This window comes from Balaenoptera acutorostrata, chromosome 8, assembly GCF_949987535.1.
Source record: "Balaenoptera acutorostrata chromosome 8, mBalAcu1.1, whole genome shotgun sequence".
Lineage (NCBI taxonomy): Eukaryota > Metazoa > Chordata > Mammalia > Artiodactyla > Balaenopteridae > Balaenoptera > Balaenoptera acutorostrata.
In genome coordinates this window covers 64,225,530-64,248,791 of record NC_080071.1, presented here as the reverse complement: position 1 = coordinate 64,248,791, position 23,262 = coordinate 64,225,530, and the positions used below count along the sequence as shown (strand labels likewise).

The 23,262-nt window shown below is 46.8% G+C and overlaps 1 protein-coding gene across 1 annotated transcript in view; it reads right to left on the bottom strand.

Moving 5' to 3' along the window:
• The window catches only part of NRP2 (neuropilin 2), a 101,574-nt gene that overhangs the window by 22,295 nt on the left and 56,017 nt on the right, over positions 1–23,262 (bottom strand). Inside the window, exons 12-15 of the mRNA XM_057551352.1 lie at positions 22,851–22,991; positions 11,553–11,815; positions 9,892–9,988; positions 8,724–8,744 (exon numbers count right to left, since the gene is read on the bottom strand). Coding sequence (XP_057407335.1) covers positions 8,724–8,744; positions 9,892–9,988; positions 11,553–11,815; positions 22,851–22,991 — 522 coding nt within the window. The remainder of the gene's footprint in view (positions 1–8,723; positions 8,745–9,891; positions 9,989–11,552; positions 11,816–22,850; positions 22,992–23,262) is intronic.

Here is a 23,262-nt window from a genome sequence, read left to right as displayed (position 1 = left end):
CCATGGAGATGATGTTGTAGATTTAAGCCCAGGGTAACTCTGGGGAAAGACTGGCTAGAGTCCCATTTGATGCAAAACAGTGCTACAACTTGATTCTCCCAACCATTTACATCAGATGAGAATCTGGCCCAGAATGGGACTAGGAGCTTTTGAGCTTGCCAAAACCAGACATGATCTTTACTTCTGAAAAATGATGTATGCTTAACCGATGAAAAATGCCTCCCTAGCTGCCTACATCAAGTAGGGGTGGCCAGAAAGATGTATCCTCTCCATCCATGCGATACCCCAGGTGGGAGCCACGGGCGGGAGGTGCTGCTGTCCTCTCCGTGCACCGTTGGTCCTACTCTGTGGGTGGATCTCTGCTCAAGACTCAGACGAGGCTCATTTATATTTTCATAACCCTATAAGGTAGGTACTGTCAGACCCATTTTACAGATGAGGAAATAGAGGCTCAGAGAGGTTAAATGAACGGTTATACACGAGATGCAGAGCTCTCAAGCAGAAGAACTCGCTTTCATCTTGGTTTCTACCTCAGGGTACGCACCAAGAAGGCTCTCCATAAATGCTCGTGATTAAAAGATTGAACTGAGGTGAAGACTCCTATTTCTGAGTCAGCGTTTGCCAGCTCCTGTAACCCAAACCCCAGAGCACCTCTTTTTGATTTGGGGACTAGCTAAGGGGTGAGTCAGACCTTCTGATGTCTTCTCAGAAGCGCTAGAAAAATGAGAGCATTTTTCTTGGAAAATCTTTCAGAGCCTGCCCACCTTCCCAGCTTTTAATCACTCACTGGTTCCTCTAGTTTTAGGGATCCCCTTCTGCCAAGGTACAGGGTTCATTGGTGCCTCTTGGCCCAACAGAAGTGCCACGGGGCTGGAGAAGCTGTGACAAGGATGTGTCACCCAGCATACACTCTGGCAGCCGCAGGCACAGCCCCTGGGGTGGAAAGGATCCCCGAATCCCAGGATCACCTTTCTACACTGTCTTCTTCATTACCCGCTACTCTATGTTTGTTTATTCCCAGACCATTTCCATCTTTTAATCATTTCATTACTGTAGCTGAGAAAGCTCCCTTCCTCCTTTCCTCCTTCCCTCCTTCCCTCTCTCTCTCTGTGACCATATTGAAGATTATGCACAGAAACAGAAAGAGAAAGCAAGGCACTGAAAATGGCTCCTTGAAATGGCCAGCTCGGGAGTCACAAGGAACTGGTGTCAACTCATTATTCAGGTCACCAAGAGTATCTGCTGCCTGGCAACCATCCTGCCATTGGATTTTCATGTGGGCTCAGAAGAATGCGCGAGTAACAACAAAGTGTGCAGGGATGGGCTCCAAGTTCCCCTGTGCCACCGCCTCTCCCCAGAGGGTGTCCTCGGGTCTGCCTCTGATTTTGATTTGGCTCCACGGTGAAACCCATTCTTTAATGAGGCTGCAGCTCACCGTGAGAGGAAAGGAAGGCGGTAAATCCACAGGGTTTAACTTTCCCCTCTGAAGCCCTGACTAGACCACAAAGCAGGAGCACAGATTTTTGTCAAGCAGAAAACTGTCACAACTGCTCACGTTCCTACCAACACCGCATAGTCTCAGTTCAAAGGTTTGCTTTCCCTCAGCCAAAATGCTGATTCTCAACATTAAATACATCCCCTAGGGCTCAACGCGCCGGGGCTGGGGCCTTCATGTGACTCCTAAAGTGTTGCTTATGATAGAGACAAAGTTGGGGCATGGTGGGGAGGATCTAGGGACCCGCTGGAGAAGGAGAAATCGCATTCAGTGGGGAGGATCTAGGGGATCTGCTGGAGAAGAAGAAATCGCATTCTGTGGATTACAGAGTCAGAATCAGAGATAGACCCCTCGCCTCAAGTTCTGCTCTGCTTTGGAAGACAAACTCCACTTTATTATAAAGCCCTCTTCCCCTTTCCCGCTAACACTCCCCTCCCCAGAAATGATTGCCATGTAGAAAATTTTAGTGACAAAAGCAATTTGGTGGATGTCACATTGGTTCCTTAAACTTTTTCCTTGGACATTTGTTTGGAGAAATGAGAAAACATACTATATGAATTTGTGCTTTTATTGTTAAAGGAGTCAGAAAAGATAGGATACACCTAACAGCCCTCCCCTCACCCCCCTCAGGCAATTTTTGATGACCTGCAGTTGGGGGCCAGAGTTTCTTAGGACATTCTCCAGCTAAAGAGACTCAGCTCCCACAGGCTGGTGGTTCGCTGGTTTGGAACCTGGCTCTGTGGCAGTCTTCAGGGGCTGTGTGCTAACGAGGCTGTGGTTTGCTAGCCAGAGAAAAGGAAGGTGATAGATCAATAAGGGTTAAATCCCCTTTCAAAGCTCCTTTCCAGATAACAGCAGCAACCCCAGGAATGTTGGATGGATGGGTGGATGGGTGGATGGGTGGATGGATGGGTGATTAGATGAATGAGTGGACAGATGAATGGAGGAATGAACTTTGGACCTACATTCAGACTCCCTGGAAAAAATGTTGATGACCTAATGGTACTTCATAGAATAATTATTCTTGGAAAATGTTAGATTCTGTTAGCTCATACCATGCCTCTATGTCAAACTGCAAAAAAGGTGCCCCCTTTGGGCAGATGCTGCCTGTACCAGGTACCCAGGTTGGTGAGTGGCTGCATTTTAGCCCCACTTGCCCCCCTCAGCCATATGGGATGGCTGGGCCTTTGCTTCACAACACAGGAGCCAGGGCCATGTCCCCCAGGATGGCAGAAAGAATGCAGGTGACTTCAACCTTGCCCAGCACTGGTGATGTGTGGACCTGAATGTCCCCTCTGATTGTTCTAACGTCTCCCACTTACTCACATACCTTGTTTTCCCCCCAATTGAAAAATGCTTTCAACGTCTCTTCTATTTTTCATTAATTTCCACCTTCTAATTTTCCATAAAGTTTTCTCATCGTGTGAGATAATGAAAAACAGAAATTTAAATAGTCAGTAACTCCAAGTGTATTTGCAAGGTTGAGCAGGCTTCCACCTGTAAAGTTCTGAGCCCCCTGGAGAAAGCGGTAATGTGAAGGTGGAGAATTCGAATTTTGAGAAACAAATTCTAAGAAGCCATGCATGGAAGGAAAATAAGGGGAAAAAATGACACTGTCGGTAGCTTTCTTCCATTCCTATTGTGCAAATAGGGTTACAGAATTAATAAGCAATTGGGAAATGTGACCATAACTAAAAGTATAATGAATGGACACTTCCGGGGCGCCGGGCATTGGGCTATACGGTGAATCATCTTTATTCTTCGTGACTCTCAGATGGGAGAGCTGAGAACCTGAGAGGATAAGTGATTTTTCTCCCAGTTTTACCTGTAGGAAAACTGAGGAGGAGGGCGGGAGGCAGCACACAGTGAAACCCTAGAGATGGCCCAGAGCCCTCAGAGGAAGCTCACACACCGCTGGGAAGTGGCAGAGACCACGTGGACCAAATCCTCCGCCCGTGCTGGAACCCAGAGGTCAGATAACCAAATCTGGCTCACTGCCTATTTCTGCACGTCTTGGAACACGGCCACCCTCATTACATATGGCTTCTGGCTGCTTTTGTGCTACAGTGGCAGCGAGTAGCGGTGACACAGAGTGTCATAAAGCCCAACGTATTTACGATCTGTCCTTTTAGAGAAAAAGTGTGCAGACCCCTGTTCTAACCGCGTAGGGATGGAACATGAAGCAGGCCTCCCCCTTTCTGCCTCTTACTTCTGTTGGAAGCTGTCTGAGGATTGTCTCAGTCAAGTTCTCACTGAATCACTGGAAAGAGACAGCATCTCCTACAGCTAAGTTTATGACATGTCCTCCGGACCTGGAGGAGTCACCCAGGTTTCCAAAAGAAATGTTTCAAAAGACACCAAAGGTAAATCATCTCTCTCAGAGGGGAAAAACCAAAAAGGCTCATTGCAAATCAGAACTGTTTCAGGCCTGGCCTGTCTGCAGTCTTTTAGGTATAGGTTGAAAACGAAGAGCTGGAGAAGGGGCATTTCAGATGAAAGATTTATGTAATTTGTGAGATTAAACAAACAAAAGAGAAGGCTGGCTCCTCTAGAAAAGTCAACAGAAGAGAGTCGAAGAATATGGTCACGCCCACTCATCTGTTGGGAAGAATGCAGAAGTGCCAAATTTCCCAGTGAAATGACTCTTCCGGGTTGCCTTACACTCGGTGTGTGTGGGGATCACTGGAAGGTTTCCACTAGGTTAGCAGGAGACCTGGTGGTCTCCCACATCTTTCTAAACCCCCCCTAAACTCAGATCTGTGGCTGGCTGAAGTCTCAGACACTTGTCCTCTCTTTGGTGGCACTTAGGCTACTTCTTTTATTTATTTTTATTTTTATTTTTATTTTTTTTAACATCTTTATTGGAGTAGAATCGCTTTACAATGGCGTGTTAGTTTCTGCTGTATAACAAAGTGAATCAGCTATACGTATACATACGTCCCCATATCCCCTCCCTCTTGCATCTCCCTCCCACCCTCCCTATCCCACCCCTCTAGGTGGTCACAAAGCACCGAGCTGATCTCCCTGCGCTCTGCATAGGCTACTTCTTTTAAACTAAGGCTTCTCCTTCCTGCTCCTGGAGAGAGGAAAAGTCAGCGAAAAGAAAATTCCTTCTCCCCTTAGAGAAACTGACGTTGGCAGCTGTTTAGATGAGTGGTAAACGTGCGGGGGGAGGGAGGGCGTCAGGCCTCTGTGACGTGGACCTCACAAAGGATGCCTCGGTGTCCCCTCAGGCGACGAGCCACAGCCAGGCGGTGAGCGGGCCACACACTTCCCATCTCCAGGCTTCCCCGCTCAGCAACACCTAGCCCTGATCTGGCAGCTGGGCACGTCGGGGGGAGGGGGCCAAGGAGAAGGAGTCACACCCGACAGCTGCCTATCTGGAGCCCTGGCAGGGTTCAGGAATACTTCTCCGCCTTTCATCAGAGGATTACTGCAGGAACGCCGATGAACCCTCACTGTGTTTCTCAAGTGCTTCTAGTGGAGAGGGCCAGAGAGCCGTGGGAGGGAGGGACGCCAAAGAAAGAGGGAATTTGAGGCCAACCCCACGTCCTGTGCCCTGGGTTGTGGGTCATCACACTGGGGGACAAAGCCTCGGGAGGCAGCCGACTGGTAGATCGACCGGGGATGAGGGTGGGGACAGAGAGATGGGGGCGGGAAACGGCAGAGATGGGCCAGTTGGTACCAAATAAACAGAACCGAAAACCTGATGCATAGGGTCAAACCCCAGCCAGCTCTGTCATTAGCCCAAAATGGGTCCCCTCTATGCCCAGAAGATAGCCTGTGCTGTCCACTTTCTCCTGGTTTTACCTGGTTGAAAACTGCCAAGGACTGCACAAGGTGAGACCCAAGAGATGGGCCCGATGGCCCTCAGAGCTGGTCTGAGGCATAAAACCCATGATCACAGCCTTGAACAGGAGCTACTGATGTTCCTTTTAGCGTCCATCAGTGGTAGACGCAGCACTTCTGAATCCTTCACTCTCACTACCCACCCCCCAACCCGTGCCCGGGATTTCCATGGGTCTCTGACGGGTAGGGTACCAGACTCTGTCTCTTTGCTCCCGCTTTGTTCAAAGCCCACAGCCTCTAACATGAATAAGATCTCTTGCTTCCACTGCGACCTGCTAAAAATAACCGGCTGGTTAACAACTACAGAACTCTGATTATGGGCTTTATGTGTTTTTACTGGCCTCCTCATTGCTCTTTTTACTTTTATTGAAAGAAGAAAGTGTTGGTTAAGAAAAAATAATCCATCACCTTAATTACACCCCTTTTCGGTTTTCCCCCATCCCCCGACCCTTACACACCGTTTTTCATTTGTAAAAGCTCAAATTCTAGAACAAGATACATGATGGCACTTTGTCTATAGCCAGTGCTTTTTAAAAAGAAAAGAAAGAAAGAAAAAAGAAAAGCACACCCAGGCTACACTGTTTAGAACAACAGCAAAAAAGTCTCTTTAAACATCACATGACAACACAGCTTATTCACTCTCTCCTCCTCGTCCCTTCTCTACATGGCTCTCTTTTTCTCCGTGGCTTGTTTCTCCTCACTACTGACTCATACCCCGGTATGCAATCAAAGTATACACCCCGAGCAGAAGACACAAGGCGATTTGAATTAAAAGAGAATGTTCTATGGCAAGAAATGAGTAAGAGGCAGAAAATGAAAGACGCTTCAAAATATAAAAGATCAAGACTATCGAATAAGCCCCAGTCCAGAGGCCACTTTTGTTGCATTTCCTTCAAGATTTACCTAGTACACATAGATCTCTCCTAAAGAATAAGATTGCTTCTGTCTCGTGGTTAATATATAATGGAAAAGAAAAACAACCCCAATTCAAAAAAACATACTAACAATATATATGCCTGTTGTTAATATTGTTTCACCATCAACTTTCCATAGCCTGCTTGCCCCAAACCTGATTTCTCTGTTTCTCTTTTTGAGTGAAAGCCTGGTTTAATCCCCAAGGCATCCATACCCCCAGCAAGAGAGGGCTGCTGCTGTCCTGACCAGGAGAGGTGAGTAGGTTAGATAGAGCGAAGGGTCCTCTTTCCTCTCCCAAATGGAAGGCTTCGCTCAAGTCAAAATCCAGAGGTGCCTGCTGAGGTCAGAGGGGCCTCAGCCCAACAGAAGCTTCCCTGGCCCTGGGTTCATCCGGCTACCAAGTCAGAGTTCCATGTAAAACTTGCCGATGTAATTGAAACTGTCCATTCTCAACTCCTATCCTGCTACTGACTCCTTAGCCAAGTCTCTGCTCCCCACAACTTGGTTTCCTCCTTCCAAAGATGCTCGTTATTTCTCAAGACAACAGCCGTGGGCCAACCCATGCCACTCGTGGGCTGCCTTTGCTTAACCCCCAAAGCAGCCCATCGGGAGTGCACTGGAAATTCTTACCTTCGAGTCCCTAAGCCCTGTGTTTATTTGGGCTAAATGAGCACTGCGGCTCTGAGGCTGTTGTATTTATATATATATTTTTTACAAGAGAACATGACGGGTCTGTGACGCTCATGGTAAACACAGCCTCCGGGACAGCACATGTGCCCTGGTTTGTTTATTCTCTTACAGAAGCAAAGTGCTTAGCCACCGTACGTGTCATTCATGGACCCAGACATGTGTGCTCACACAGCACAGTGTCTGCAGCAGGGGCTGTAAGTCTGTAACCAGCCTTTCCTGGGAGCTTTGAGTCTCAACAATCAGTCAAAGTCACGTGAAACAACATAAGCAAGTTTCACTGCCCGAGCGTCAACGTTACCTTGGGTCCCGAAAGTTAGAACTTGAATTCAACTGTACTCCAAGCCGTTCAGTTTTGATCTCAGCTTTCCTTCCAATACTTTTAGATTCACATTAACATAAATCTCACACCCAAGGAGCACCAACAAATGCACATGAATATTCTTAATACTTTAAAATGTGCAGCAGGGAGAGTGGGGATGGAGGCAAGGAAAGGTGAAAAAGAAAGAAAAGATATTCTACGTAGGTAGGTCTGCCATTCCCCGTGCTGCTGTCCTCCTCCTCAGCTACTGTCTCAGGGCTGAGGAGTGGCAAACTGGGTGAGATGATTTGGAGTCAGAGAGCACGTCTAGGTGGCAACCCAGGAAGTCATCTCTCTCCAGCCAGGAGCTGGACAGATTACTGAGACTGAAGATAATGAGTCTAGACTTCAGACACAAAAATGACTTCCCTTACCTCTGAAATGCTGTCACCTGTGGGGTTAAGGCCAGCCAACACAAACAGGGCACCGAAACCCTCACAACGGTTTGCATAAAACAGGGTCCGTCCTTAGGTGAGGGTGAGTGTCTCTGAGTGTGCTTCCCCCCCCCCCGGCCCCAGCCAACTCAAGTGAAGCATTTATAGAGTGGCTTCTAAATGCTTAGCATTGGAACCCGGGTGGAAATGTTAGCGGTGCCAACCAAGAGGACTGCAAAGAGGGTGAAATGTGAAATCCACTGCAGTAAACAGCACAGATATTAGCATCCCCAAGTTTGGAGGTCTTTCTTCCCTCCCTGGATAAGGCAAGCATCCCACATTCCTCTTTCTTTGCCCTGCTCTCTATTTACCTTATTAGGGATAAAATGCCCTTTCCTGTTCTTCCGTCTTGTATTTCAAGTGCTCTAACTCCAGTCACCGAATGGGCCTCCTTCTTCCCTTAATCAGACACCAGCTCCTGAGTTTTGCAACTTTCCCCCCTTTGGATTATCATTCCTTGTGTGTTTCCCCTAACTTTCTTCCCTCACAAAACTGCCCACCAGTGTACCTCACTGAGGGTTAATTGAGACCGCTGCCTTGGTACCCTGTGACTGGAAAGAAACCATCTTCAGGCGAAAATAAATCATTGCCACCTCATTTCACTTTTAATTTACTACTGACTTTTTTTTTGTTGTTCAGTCTCCCCACAGCCTCTCCTTTCTCACCACTCATGCATTTTCAGCCTCATGGCTCTCCGTTGGACAGTGCAAGGCTGAAAGGTTTATCTGTAACCTATTTGTCTCTATTACAGGTTTCTAAATTTTAATTAAAGAAGAGACAGCGAGGATCTCAATCCCCCTTTCCCTTCATCTACAGGTGTTGTTGGCGCCATCTAGCGGCGAGAAGGTGTGGCATCTATTTTCTCTTGAGAGCTTTGTCAAATTTGGAGGCTTATTGCCTCCACCAAATTCATATCACATGGGGGGAAGGAAGAGGCATGCAGAAATTTAAAAAGAACTTTTTTTACCTTTAAAATTCTCACCTGCAAAAGCTGAGATGGGTTCTGGAAAAAAAACAGAAAAAATTTGAGTTAGATAAGGGGAAGAAATAGGGTGAACAAAAGGGTATGATGAAGATGAATTTCATCAAGCTTTTTTATACTATCCCACGGAAAGTATCCCATGTCCTCCACATGCTCTAGACCATGTCTAACACATCATCATCATGGGGGCCGGGTAGGTGGGGAAAAGATTCTCAAAGTTGCTTTGGAACAAAAAGTCCTTTATAGAGTAATGGGTCCCTGAAGCATTGTAATCAGTCACTTACCACTGATTACTTTCTCAGAGCCTGGATTACTTTTAGATGCCTGGAGCCCCGAGAATTGCCTGAAGAGACTAGGGTGGTCCCAGGTGCTCTGACATCATCAGGCACACACACACCTGGGACCCACGTGCCAAGAAAAGCACTTGGTGAGTTATTATAATTACTCTGCAGACTGAAAGTAGGTCTCGTTCCTTCTCAGGATTTCCTCTTGCTTTGGGGAATGTCCATGGCTCTGATGGGCCCGTGGGGTGAACTAGGTAAAATGTGTGCATCTCAGGTGGGCTGGCTGCTCAGCACTTCTGTCCAAGGTGACAGTGTCCTTCCTATGCTGGTCACCTGGCATGCAATGTTTAATCTTACAACTTTGGCATCTTGGGCATTAGAGATATTAGCCTCAAAGCAAAATCGAAACTCTTACTTCACATGCCATAGCTTGCCCTGCAATTCATTCATGTAAAAGAGCTACTTGGGTAATTGTGTTATCACTCTGATATAACATATGTACTATTTTTTGCTCACCAGTGAAGGCTTCCATTAAATCCATCAAACCTTTCCATCATGTAATTCTGACTGACAGTTGCTCTCGTCCTCTAGCATTTTCTTTGCTAAAAGCTGGAGTGTGATGATGGGGTCTTGGCACCCTGAATCTTCATATACTTAGTGCGTGTCTATTTCTGAATGGGAACGGGGATATAAGACTTCACCTCATCTCACCCCTCTCCCGTCTTGAATGCAGCCCAAGCTATAACTGCACTCACCCCTCGCCTCCCGCACAGACTGGAGCTGCCCCACCCACTGGGTAAGAGCTGTGTTTGAAAACGATGTGCTGTCTCTTCTTGTACATCCCAGCCCTTGGAAGAGCCACAAAGAGACAGATATTCACGTACCCATACAGTTCTCCAGCGGGACATCGGTGCTTATCCGAATGTCATCAATGGCAATTTCTCCCGAACGTCCTTTTCCTATAACTCCCTCGAACACAATCTAGAAGCCGGAAGAAAAAGAGCCATGGTTAACTGAGCTTCCTCGTCCAAACAGTGCAAAGATTTCCAATTTTCTGTTAACTGCAGCTTAAAATGTATGTGTGTGTGTGTGTGTGTGTGTGCGTGTGCGTGCGCTTACTGCACCTGGTACACATCTGTTGACCACATGGCTATGGTGCTTGAAATCTTAATTTAAAAAGAGTTGGTTCAAATCAAATGCATATTTGAGGTGATTAAAAAATACGTATATAACAAAGTGATGGATATTGTTGTCCAGTAACCAGAATGTATTGACTACAAGGGCCACAATCAGAGCACGTTTCATGGAGAATTGAAATTTCCCTAGCCATTTTTGGTATTTTTTCTCATAAATCTTTCAAATGCCCAATCCAGGTATTTGGAAACTCAGAGGACACGAGCAGGTGGAGGTAAGGTGAGAAATGTAGTATACAGGTTTGTGTCGCCTTGTGGGTGACACTGTCATATGGCTCCATTATTACAAAGAGAAGGGAAGTGATTTTCCTTCAGCACTAGTTTACTGAGCACCTACTACGTGCCAGGCACCACGACAGTGACAAAGCCTAATAAGACTAGACCCTCTGACCAGGAAATCTCACCGTTCAGTGGGCGAGACAAAAATGCCAACAGGTACTGGCAACACCATGCTCTGAGGTTTATAAGTGGGAAGGCAGGTGGGGGGTGGGGAGGGCCTCAGGCTGCCTGACAAGCTCGAGAGTGACTGCAGGCTGCTCACAGGAGCCCCTCTGCTCTGTGGTCTCCGTTCCGCCCTCATTCTCGCCCTCCCCAGGCTCTCTCTGCGAACGAGCACATGTCCTCTGGCAAGCTGAGCGCGCGGCTGGCTGCCTCAGGAGCCATCTGTTGCTGCTTCTTGTCTGGGGAAGAGCAGGTTAATGCTGTGGCTGGTTCTCAGTCGCCTCTTCCACAGTATGCCTACTCCTACCCAAGTTCCAGCCCCAGCTGTGCATACCCATCTGTGCCTCGGGCTCTTGCTCTGTGGGGCAAAGATAATAGAACTCAACTCCTGGAGCTGCTGGGAGAGATACCACTCACTTAGGAGTCTCTCTGGTCTGCCGGCCACTGAGCACCAACAGCGACCCTCCCCTTCCCGTGTTCACACTTGCTGGGACAGGGGTGGGAGGCTGTTTCCCTCTCCTCCTCGGAGTCTGAGGGGCTCCACAGGCTTCTTCCCTTGTGTGTGGAGGGTTTGTTTGTGTTTATTTCCCTGGCTTCTGCTCCCTTTGCCAGCCTACCTGATAACAATCTAAAATAAAATGGAAGGGAAGAAACATTTGTTGGAGAAGATTTCAGCAATATAAAAGGCAATAGGAGGAACAAAGAACCAAGTCTGGGTGTAGAGATAGGCACATTCTGAATAACAAATAAGAGTGTCATTTAGTTGCCATGGCAACGTGAGAAACACAATGAAAACAGCGGCGCTTAACCGCGTTCCCTAAAGATGAATGGGCACGGCCCTTTGAAATATTGAAACACAGATCACAACGATTCCCTCGGATCTCCGCAACGGTCTCCCGTCGCCACCCCACCTGGTACTCCATGTCATAGCTGGGCAAGATGATCCGCCCGTGTTTCCACTCGTCGCCCTGGTCCTCGCGGATGACCCAGAGGAGCTTGCTCTCCTGGCTGGCTTCGCGCACCACCTGCAGCGCCACCCCGCGGCCTCCCGTGGCTTGGTACTGGAACTCCATGCACACGGGGCTCCGCGGCAGGTGGACGGGGGGGCTGATGAGCCGCGCGTACTGGCCCTCTCTCCCGCCATCACTCTGCAGCCGCAAGAAATTCCTGTCATCTGGGGGGAGACAAACCCAAACAGAGGTTCCAGGTAAATGCTTGGGAAAGACACCAGTTGGCAGCTGTGGTCCCTCCGGGGGGAAGCTGGGGCAGAGTTTGGGTGTCTTTTGTTTATTTATGAACTAGTTCTCCAGGCCCTGTGTCCCTTTCTTAGGGCTCTGGAGCCCAGACTCAAATGCTGCATCCTCTTGAAGCCCTTTCTTGAGTCTTTACGTCAAGAAGGTCCCTCCTGCCTATTTCCCTGCATCACTTCTTTTGTGCCTTTTACATTTGGCACCCGGCGCCGCTGGCCGTAGGTCTTGGCTGGTTGTATTTGTACTTGTCTTTCCCCCCTAGATTCCGAGAGGCCAGACCCACGTTTTACTCATCATCGGCTTACCCAAAAGGCCAGTGCACTCTAATGAACTGGATAATAAAGGGGTGAAATGGCTGCTAGACCAGAGGATGTTTCTGGCCAGGTAGTTTATGATTCAAGCCTTTATCATCTTGGCTGGTCACTGTCCAAATGGAGGACATTTAAAAGCTTCTGTCTCCGACGGTGCTACTGGTTGGTGCCTGGACTCTAGTAACTGCAACTCAGAAGACTCACATCCCTGTTCAAGCAGAACAGGGAATGGTGGCAGCACAGGGGTGATTCAGGGGGCCTGAGACCCCAATCCCTTCCCTGACCAGCCTGGGGAGGCCTGAACTTGGCCTTCCTTAGAGAGCCAGGCAAACACAGCCCCAATGAAAACAAGTGCTGTCATCATCACTAACAAAGGCTAAGTGTTTAGCAGAGAACATACACATATTGGGAAATGAAGGTTTCACCCATCCAAATGTTTGAAGAGCGTGTCTTTTGGCAGATTAGCTTTCAGATACATCAGGTACTGTGTGGGAGGCCGAGTTCCCATTCCTGCTGGCAGACCCCATGCCTTGCAGACACAGGTCTGGGGACCCGCACCAGCAAATCCAGCTCGTGCAGGAGCATTCCGGCCACTTGCACGGAGAACAGGATGGCATCTGAGGAGAAAATCTCATGGCCTCCTTTGGGCCCTGAAACATCTTATGCTGAACACTTCTGCAAGATGGCGGCAGCACTTTTGCACCACATACCCAGCACATCAGACACCTAAGGATCATGTTAATCCGAGACGTGGGCACAGAGCTTTCTTACTCAGCAGGGACTGTGAACACCCTGGGCTTGTCAGGGAAGGACAGGCGGGCACGCTAGAGCCCTGAATCAACGGGGTACTCCTGGACCACCGGTTTGCTGTTATTCCTGCTGACATCTTTCTAGTGAGAGCGGAGCCTGTGACACTCATCAGTGGCCCAGCAACAGCTCTTTCCTCTCCTCCTCCTGGCCACGTCTCTCCCTCCTCCCTGTCTCCCTTAAGTCCCTTCTGGTTAGATTCTCCAGGGTTATTGCTCTAGAAGCTACCGTCCCCTGAAGTCAAATTAGACCAGCTTAGGATGCATAGTTGGGATTCCAGTTTGGGACTCCTTAACCATCCAGAACCACATTGGTCTAATATCCCACAACACGGGACCTCTTCAAGGCCAAAGTCAGCACAGATAAGTAGGCAGCTGTCTGGAGCAGAGAATTTTAATGATGGTGATCTGCTGAGGGAGGAGACACTGGTGTCACAAGCAGACACGCAAAGAACTTCTGAACCTATGCTTCTCCTATCAGATCTCATTACTGCCACTATTAATGGTAATAATTATAAGTCATATTTGCATAATGCTTTAGAGGTTCCAAAGCATGTTGACATGCATTCATAATTTAATCATTGCTATATGCTTGTGAGCTAGGTCTTACTAATCTTATTTTGCACAAGATGCAGAAACTGAGGCTCAGAAAGGTTCAAGTGACTTTCCAAGGGAGAGAGGCTAGTGAGTAGCAGAGCTGGACTTGACTTCAGGTTTCCCCACATTCATGCAGTAGGCCCTTCACTTCAGCTGTGACCCCAATACCTTGTCCCAAGTCCGTGTGATCAATCACATGCTATTCAAGGCAAACTGGCTTCTCTGCTGAGTGCTGTTGCCTTCTCTCCATTTACCTGTAATTCTCTGCTCCCTGACCCCCATCCCACCCCTTTTGCTAGTTCTTCTCCTAACCATTCTGGCACATTTCAACATTAATTCCTCTCTTCTCTCAACAACTCGAGCATCTACTGACCACACCACTGATTTTACCTTGTTTTAAAAAAGACTGGAGGCCATTTTTCATGCGTTTCAGCGGGTAAACACCCACTGCCTTGTACTGTAATTTAACTGTTTGGTGTGTGTCTTTCCTATTGCCCTGGTTAGATGTAAGGTCCTGGCCTCACACATAGAAGGGTTAATAATGCTTCTTCTCCCTGCCCCTAGACAGTGACAAATATATGCCATCACTCAGGAAAATTTTGTTCCCATGAATGAATGAATGACAAACACATGGATAAAGAATGCTGTGAGGCTGTCTATTGGAAACAAGAACAGAGGGGGAATCATCTGGCCTCTGGTAATCCCTCAGGTTCATATAATCTCCTCACAGTTCCCTCCCATTCTACTGAGCCAACAGCCTTTTTCAAAGGTGAGGTGATTTTTTTTTTTGAGATGCTCTGCTTTTTATTAAGGAACATTTATACTGAAATATGAGTATGTATAAAGAAAACGGTACAATAGCTTTTGCAAAGTGAATATACCTACAATCAATAGGCAGATCCAAAAAACAGGGTGACCTGTGGAAGCATCCAGCCCACTGAGCTACCAGTGAGAACCCCCCAAACGCTCCCATGCTCCAGTCATCTCCAAGCCTTTACTGTTTCCACTCGTATGTAAAGGAAACCAGATTTCAGAGACTTATTATTCAGCCGTCTTCCTTCACAGTTTCACAAATAAGACCCACTGGCTGCCTGAAAATTGCTTGGCAGAAATACTGTCACTTGTGTGAATTTACATTCTTAAGCAGCAGGGGAATCATAGCATAATGGTTAGAATTTAGTAAGTAAAATGTGTGTGGAGGTGTAAAGAGCCGGGCTGGCTGGATTTTATCCGGTCTGTTTTATTTACCCATCCTGTTGCTAAAACTTCAGGCACGATGAGGCCAAAGGTTTCACAGACTGTCTCTCCTGGGGACCTGAGCTTTCTCTCCCTCCCTTTCCTCTCCTCTCTTCTCTCTCTCTCACAGTAAGATGGTAATGACTGTGCATGATTTAAAGGACCACTGGAAGACCAGGGAGTTAATGCTGGTGGCATGCTAAGCACGAGCAGCTAAAGGATCATAATTCAGTGCTGACATCTGAGCTAATCCACTAGTTTGCAGAATCTCAAGACAAGCAGGCCTCTGAATTTCACTTAGTGAAATCATTTGTGCCCCACTTGTCTGTTAAGTGCTATGAGCTCGAGGGAAGAAAGATGATATGTAAATTTAAGGAATTAGCAGTAGACATCAGTCAGAGGGACGCTGAGCTGCAAAACGTCCCTGCCTGTCACTGAGAGAGGACTGATTAGAAGCAGGACATCATGAAGGAATGGCTTCGGCCAGGAAAAGCCCAGAGATGGGGAGAGGAAGAGTAGGGGCAAGAGAATTGTTGTGACCTGAGCACTTCTGTGTGCCAGATATATCACACTGGCGGCTTGGTTGCCTTCCGTAATCTTCCCTGTGAATTAAGTATTATGTTCTCCATTTTTACCAAAAAGGAAACAGAGGCTCAGAGAATTGAAGTCATGTGTCCCAGACCACTGCTAGAGAGTGACGGAAGTAGGATCTGAGCCCTGATTGGACTGAGTAAAATCGCCAGGAACTCGCCTCTCATCTGGGCTGGAATCCTAATGTTCGCTAGTCTTTTAAAGCCTCAGTCTTCCCATCTGTGAAATGGATATAATAACAGCAATACTGCATAGAGTCGCGAGGAGGAGGAAATGGAAAGAGCCTTGTAAGGTGCTTTGCATACGAACAGGGACACAGTAGATGCTCCATAAATGCTCTGATCTTCATTTCCACTGCCATCACTAAACCCACTGCCTCCTGTGCTGGCCTTTTTGTTCCTTTTAGAAAGAAAAAGGGTCCAAAGAGCACCAATAACCTGGGAGGACCAATCCAAGACTCAAAGGAAGTAAGATTTGGCTCAAGGACAGTAAAGATGTTCTCTGGAATAAGATGGTTCCCAGATCCATCCTAACCCCAGAAACCAGCCAGCCTCAAGTTGTACATCAGACACTGTTTACCACATGCTTTTGGGTCAATCTACAGTAGATGCAATAAAATAATACATGATTCTGGAATGAGAGTGGGACCTCAAAAAACCATTTAGATGGGGCCAGCCCTGCTGCCCAGAGGAACCATGCTGAAAACATCTCCAGAACAGCGGTCCACCCTTCACTTTAAATTCTCCAGAGGACTTTCCATAGGCCATGCTGGCAATGTGTTTTCTGGGTCACAGCCCTAACTGTCAGAAACTTCTTAAATTCAGTTTTAAGTTTTCCTGCTGTCATTCAGACACATGTCCTCCTTCTATTCCCGATGGAGTGCAGCCAATTTCTGTCCTCTGACTTAGAAACATTTTCACTTGTGAAGAATTAAGACCCTGGTCTTCACTTCCTCAGGAAACAGAACCCTTGCCTCTTTAAATGTCCGCTTTCCAGGGCTTTGGTTGTGGAAGGTCTCCACATTGACCCTTCGCCAAGCTAAATGCTTCAGTTCTTTGAAGTCATGGCACCCATATATGTGCTGTGAGCGAAGCACATGTGCTATCAGTGGAGTTTGTTCTTCTAGAACATTCTAATTTATGGCCTACCACTGCCAAACACAGAGGAAGTTTTAACAGACAGTGGCTGTTGGTGACTTGATAGAGCAAAGGGTTGGCCTGGCATGGGTGGGCTACTTTATTGATTTACTTAGACTTTAGGGGAAAAGCCCTTTGGATTGTTAAGAGGTCCCCAAACATGACAATTGGTCAGCTAAGAATCAGCTCTACCTGCTAGAGGCTGTCTTCTTGTTTTTGTAGCTGATGGCAGTGATGTTGGCAATGGATAGCTTCCAATGGGAAACAATGCAGAGGAGATACATTTAGCAGCAGAAAGAGAATGAAGAAAAAATGTTCCAGAGATATAATCCCTCTCCCCCCAGACCTGACATGTTTGGGAGGCATTTTGCTAGGTTCTTGACTCAAAACATCTGTTGTTGCCCATGACGCAGGGAAAACAATCACATGGGAATGAACAACAGGAGTTCAAAAGGGCAGAGAGGAAGTGCAGAGGACAAGGTCATTCAGCGTCTTAACCTGCTGCTGTCTCTAGAAAGGGTCTCCTGACATTTCACCTGGCGATTTACGACCACATCTGGCTTCAGCTGATCACATGACCACTCCTGGCCCAACAGCAATGGAATCAGTGGTGCCGACACCTTACCAAACCCTGAAATAAATCACCAGTCTGATCCTCCAGGCTACCACAAAGCCAAACACACCATCTGTCCAACACACGCATCTCCTGGCTAGCATCTTGCCCTCCTACTAGAACAACCATCTGAAAGAATATTTAGTGCTGCAGGAGATGGAGTCTCTTTGTATAGGTCATGCTTAAGACATGAGTCAGCCCCTCAGCTGGCCTCCCAAGGTCAGACTATCTCTGCTAAGGTCCTCAAATTAACAACTGGCTAAGGGAAACATTGACTTTGGATGAACTCGGCAGGATGTTCTCAAGGTTTATAATTGACCATCTTGTGGACATTTGAGGTTTCAGGCCTGGGCTTTGCAGGAGTCTATCTTGAGCTGCTTTTTTGGTATGTCAGCTTTCATGAAGGTTTGCAATCGACTCAGTCTTGTTATTACTCTGCCCCTTCATTATCAATCTTACACACTCAACCAATCATGACTTTCAGAATAAAAGGAAAAGCTTCTCCTCTCTACTGCTGTCTTTTCTACAAAGTCAGAGATGTCTGCCTTCCTACGTTCCTTAAAGAAGGGCCTCTATGCTTTCCTTTTCCAGTTGAGGTTATTCCTTAAATATGGCTTTCTTTTAGCCCAGCTCTTCCTGGTCTTTAATTATCTAGCCTGCTCTAAGCCTGAGAAGTTCCCATCTCCATATTTGTAGTGGCTGTGCCCCAGACACGCCACACCAACCTCTTTCTGAAGGCAGTTCAAGCTGATGCCAGTCCCCTATTTGGATTGTTTGCTGCCATCGGTCCCACCTATGAGGAAGGTCTTTTGAGTTTAGAGAGTTGCTTTTTAATTCACAGAGTCCCTGCTAACTCACAGCCCAAAATCAAGCCCATTGTAAGCAAGTTGACTCATCAGTCATTTTCACTGATTGCTTTGTGACTGTCTACTGACCATATCCACCCACATTTAATCCTCTTGTGTGTATGTCCCATAGTGAACCACAGTTCTGGTCCTCCACTCTCATGGGGTTTATTCAGTGACCCAATCTGCATCAAAACAGCCCTACGAGAAGTCAACAGGCCTACCGGTTACATCTGATGGAAGAGCCGCCATTTGTAAAATTTGAATATTTCAGAACATTGTATTCTTGACTTACTCTCACTTGTTTTTGAACCCAGAGTAAAGGTTCTGGTCTCTCAATCCAATAAGCATATAAACGCTAGGTAGCCAAAGCTCTGTCCTTTTATAAAGGCATACTATTCCGAATAGCCTTTGCCTGTTTTCTTTATGTCACTTCCATGATTTGAAGTTACTGAAATGAAGTAATATTGTAGTCATACTTCATTAGGTCAACAAATATATGAAAGAACACACATTTAGGGTGACCACACACTTGAGGATTCTGAAGCTGACCTGGAACATACCCTTTATCTCTAGTCTTGTCTCACTCCTGAAGATAATAATAACAACAACAACAACAATAATAATAAAACAGTTATTACTATTATTGCTATTACTTAGTATTTACTCTTTTTGATTGAATGAAATAGTTCCTCTACTGTCTAACAGTATGTTACTTGCTTACTTTACTATGTTACTCACTGAGGTACAATGACAGTGACAAAAAATGCCAGGCACTGAACACTCCCACCAAGGGATCACGGAGAAGGCACATCTCCCTAATCATTTTCTCTTGGTTTACACCAAACCAAGGAACAAGAGCATCAGCAAGCACCCTGGAAGTTACTCTTCATGCCAAAGGGTGCTCCAGCTGTGCTGACCAAGACAGCATCCTGTGATGACGGACGTGTTCTCTACCTGCACCGTCCCACACAGAGTGGGTACTGAGCTCTTGAAATGTGGCTGATGTGATGGAGGAACTGAAGTTTTATCTGTATTTAATTTTAATTAAAATTAAAATAGTCACGTGTGGCTAGCGGCTACCGTATTACACAGGGCAGGTCTAGACACACGAGTTCACCACGGCATCTCAAGGAGTTTTTGCCTTGTTCCTTAAAGAGCTGAATCTGATCTTCCTCAAAATTCTGTTTCTGATCAATGCACTTGAGAATATCTGTGGGAGATACAGCGGCTTCCACTAGGGGAGACATTTTCTGTGTCATTGCAGTTACAGAGCAAAGGCAAAGTGCTTTCTCAGAGAACAAGGTACTAGCTCCTCTGCAACCACCAGGGGTCACTGAATTCGGACCAGGGTCCCCAGGGGCTGGTATGAACACACTGCAGGCTTCTAAGCCACAAGCAAAGAGCTAAAAAAAGAAATTCTGAATGTCTTGAAAGACTATCTTGAAAAACAAAAAACAGTGGAATAAAACCAGTGGGGGTCTTGTCAGCCTTAAGCAACTATTACCACTAGCCAAAAGAACAGAACTAATTGCTTACTTAAAAGAAAAAGAAACAAAACATGAGAAAAGAACTAAATCAGAAAACATCTAAGGAATGTAAGTAGTTTCCACAGACACTTCTAATCAAGTAGCCTGTGTATGATATTTCAACATGGCTGTAGCCTTTTTTCTTTCCTCCCTTCTCCCTCTGCACTTGATGGGGACACCTCCTTTCTTAAGTGTAATTACTTTTGTTTACCTACCTAACAAGGAGATAAAACACACGGCACACTTTTCTTAAAGACTGGAGCGGTCTCCTCTTTGTGGAGGGGCGAAGTGTGGGTGACACAGCACTTTCAGGCTTGACTTGGAAGGTCCCGGGACTCTGAACCCGTTAGCATTTGCCCTGCCCCTAACCAAGCACAGCTGTTTCCTTTCTCCCAACTGCTCTCCTCGGGGCCCCAATTTTTTTTTTTGAAGAAGAAAGGACCACCCTGAACAGAAAGGGCTCTCTATCCTCTCCTGCTTAGAGCCCAGTATCATGTTTTGTAAGGGGAAGGACAATGGGAAATACAGCAAATGATTTTTAAATCATCAGAGGATGGACAGAAGGGCTCTGAAGACAATATTATGATTTTGTTTTCTGGAGGCAGCATCCAAGGGCCACTTTTCCGAACTTCAGGGATTCCTCTGGAACAGGAAAATAATTATTTTCTTTCTCGATTTCTTAAGGGAGAAACAACATTAGGTCTAGCAGTTCCTTATGGCCCTAATTTTCTTTCTGTCCCCAGCCAGCCAGCCAAAGGTTGGACTTCTGCCCGCTCTGCAAGATTGCTCTGAAGAGCCTTCCCAAACCGCAGGGTGTAATGAATCAAGTGGAACGAGGGCAGGATGAGGATTCCCAGCCAGTAGCCGGGGTCAACCCATGGGGCATCAGGTGAGGGTGAGGGCTGGGCGAAGAGGGGGCAGAGGGGGACCGCGTCAAATGGAGAGTAGCTTAAGCTCTCCCCAAAGTGTCACTTGCTAACTGGTGGCCTTGGAGTCTGGACAGGGCTGACCTCAGGCATTCTTAGAGAAAATCTGCTCAGAAGAGTGCAAGGGAGGAAGTGGAATTATTAGAAAGAACCTGAGGATGGATGCTGAATAAGAGCCAGTAAATCTCCCCTTGCTGTATCATCTACATCCCTTTATTCAACGTGCCTTTGCCAAGCTGCCCCCTTATACACACATCTCACACACACACACACACGCATATAAACCACAAACACACTCAAACATAAACATACAGACACACATACACATGCATATAAACCACAGACACACTCAAATATAAACATACAGACACACACACACACACAGATTCATACATGCACACAAACTAAACGAATGCATATACATATTTACAAACACACAAAATCTACACATAAAAACAACATATGCACATACACACAAAACCCACAAATACCTTGAGAAAGAAAGACATACATACACACAGCGCACAAATGCACACATATAAACATCACACGTACACACACAGTGCACAAATGCACATGTATAAACATTACACGTACACACACAGTGCACAAATGCACACACATAAACCTCACACGTACACCACCCCACCCCCACGGCAAATCTCCTTTACGTTTGGATAAAAAGTAGAGGTTGGGAAAACAACCAATTAATTGGGCCAAGTCTCAAAGGAGAGGAAATGAAATGAAAAATCCAGGCTGGGTTATAAAAATAAGTATTTTTTTTCCAACGTGCAGGAGGCTCATTATATTAATTAAACATTATTGCAGTGAGCGAGAGGGGGGAGGGTGATTAACGCTGGGACGAGGGTAAGTGTTCTCTCCTGTTGCCTGAGGCCGTGGTGATCTTCAGATATTAATCTCTCTGAGCACTCAAATCCTGAAGAGATAAACACTTGAAATATGAAAATGTTTTTCTCCGGAGCAGACGCTGTGACCCTCCGGGAAAGCAAGCGCAGGAGGCGGCCCGCGGAGAGCGTCTGTCCCACTGCCGTCCCTGGAGACAGGGGACACGGCCAGTCCTTGGGGTGAGGGGCAGCAGAGCAGCTCTGGGGGACTCTGAAGAAGGGGAGGTCCCTCCCTCTTTTCATTCTCTAGGCAGGCAACATATGATCTACTAATTTCTAGAATTAAGTCCTTCCCTCTCAAACGCTTACGGGGGCCCAAGCTCCAGGAACACTGAAAGCTAATGCGCGATGTGCTAGAGCAACGTATGCTACGTACTGGCTTGTGAGAGCCAATTGTGGAGTTTTCTGGAATATTGCAAGCCTACTGTGAAATGCAAGCATTGTTAACAACTGAATTACATAAAGTTGCAATGAAATAAAGTATATTAAAAAAGAAAGGAAATAAATTCTCAAAACGCTATACTTCCTAATTATTTTAATACATTTTACTGGTACGCATGATCCGGAAGTTATTTTTATCTATGTTATCTGTGTGAGGGAAAAAAACTATCTAAGGCTGTGTAGCTGTACTTCTCAACTCCACCTCAGATGATGTCATGTTGGTAGCTTGCGTTCAACCACAGTGGGAGGATTTACACCACGGAGAGTGGCAAACATTAATTACAAAGCAGATTTTTTTTTTTAAACCTGGAAAGCCGGTCGTTAAACATTTACCAGAACATCACTGTAAAAGCATGCCACAATGGAGAGAGTGGACAACTCCTGCTTAGAAGGGCTAAAGGCAACCCCTCTCTACCAACAGTGCCAGGAGAGGCTCTGGAATCTGGCTCTCTGAAACCAAGAGGGCGGCTTCACAATATCCCAAGGACTGGCAACAGCACCCTTCATGGTGCCAAGTGCCCGGCAGCTCTGCTAGACACCCACGGGTGTGGCAGCATTTCAGGCCCTCGACTTGGTTTTCAACAGAAGTGATGATACCCTCCAAAAAGTGTCACTCAAACTTGGGGCCAAGAGCTTCCCAATGAGCCATTTTAGGAACAATATCCAGCTTGGAGTCACAAGGGGCTCTGTGATGGTGGCATCGAGAGCTGGCTACGGGAACAAAGGGACATTGACTCATCCCCTCTCCTAGGACCTCCTAATTGCTCTTTCTTTCCTCTTCTTTGATCTTGGCCTCTCTTGCTCCCTCCCAGCTTCCAGGCTGCTCTGTAATCACAAGAGAGGGCCAGGAACCGCCAACCAGCTATTCCGTCGGGTGACATTGTCAGTAAAGGCCGGTGGTTTGCGGGCAAAGAGCAGAGGACGGTTCCGTGAAGTTATGAAGCTTGTCAGGGAAGGTGGAGCTGAAAAACGTGGCGCAGGCTGGCCTTAACCCTCTCATCGCTTAATTCGAGGCTGGCTTACCTGGAAACGTCCGGTCGCTGGGGCTGGAGCTGCCGGTCCAGGTGCTCTTGAGCCACTTGGCACGATCGTACATCCAACCACAGGGCTCCTCGGGGAAATCAAAGTTGCAGTTGAATCCTGAAGGGAGCTGCAAATCTTTGTCTAAAAGGGAAAACAAAAACCCCGAAACGAGGCAAATGAAATGGGTTCGGAGAACAGCCACAGTGGTGCTATTTAAACGGCTGGCAGGGCCTAAGGGGAGAGCAGAGAAAGAAATGGCTCCCTTTGCTTATTCATTTAACTCATCTTGGCGATTGTTGGCTTTCGGGTCAGCCTTTGGTCTCATCCTTCCCAGGCATGAAAGCCAAGTCTGCCAGTGGTTCCCATAGTAAGCAATTATAAATGAGGCCACCAAATGGCTTCAGGCTCTAAT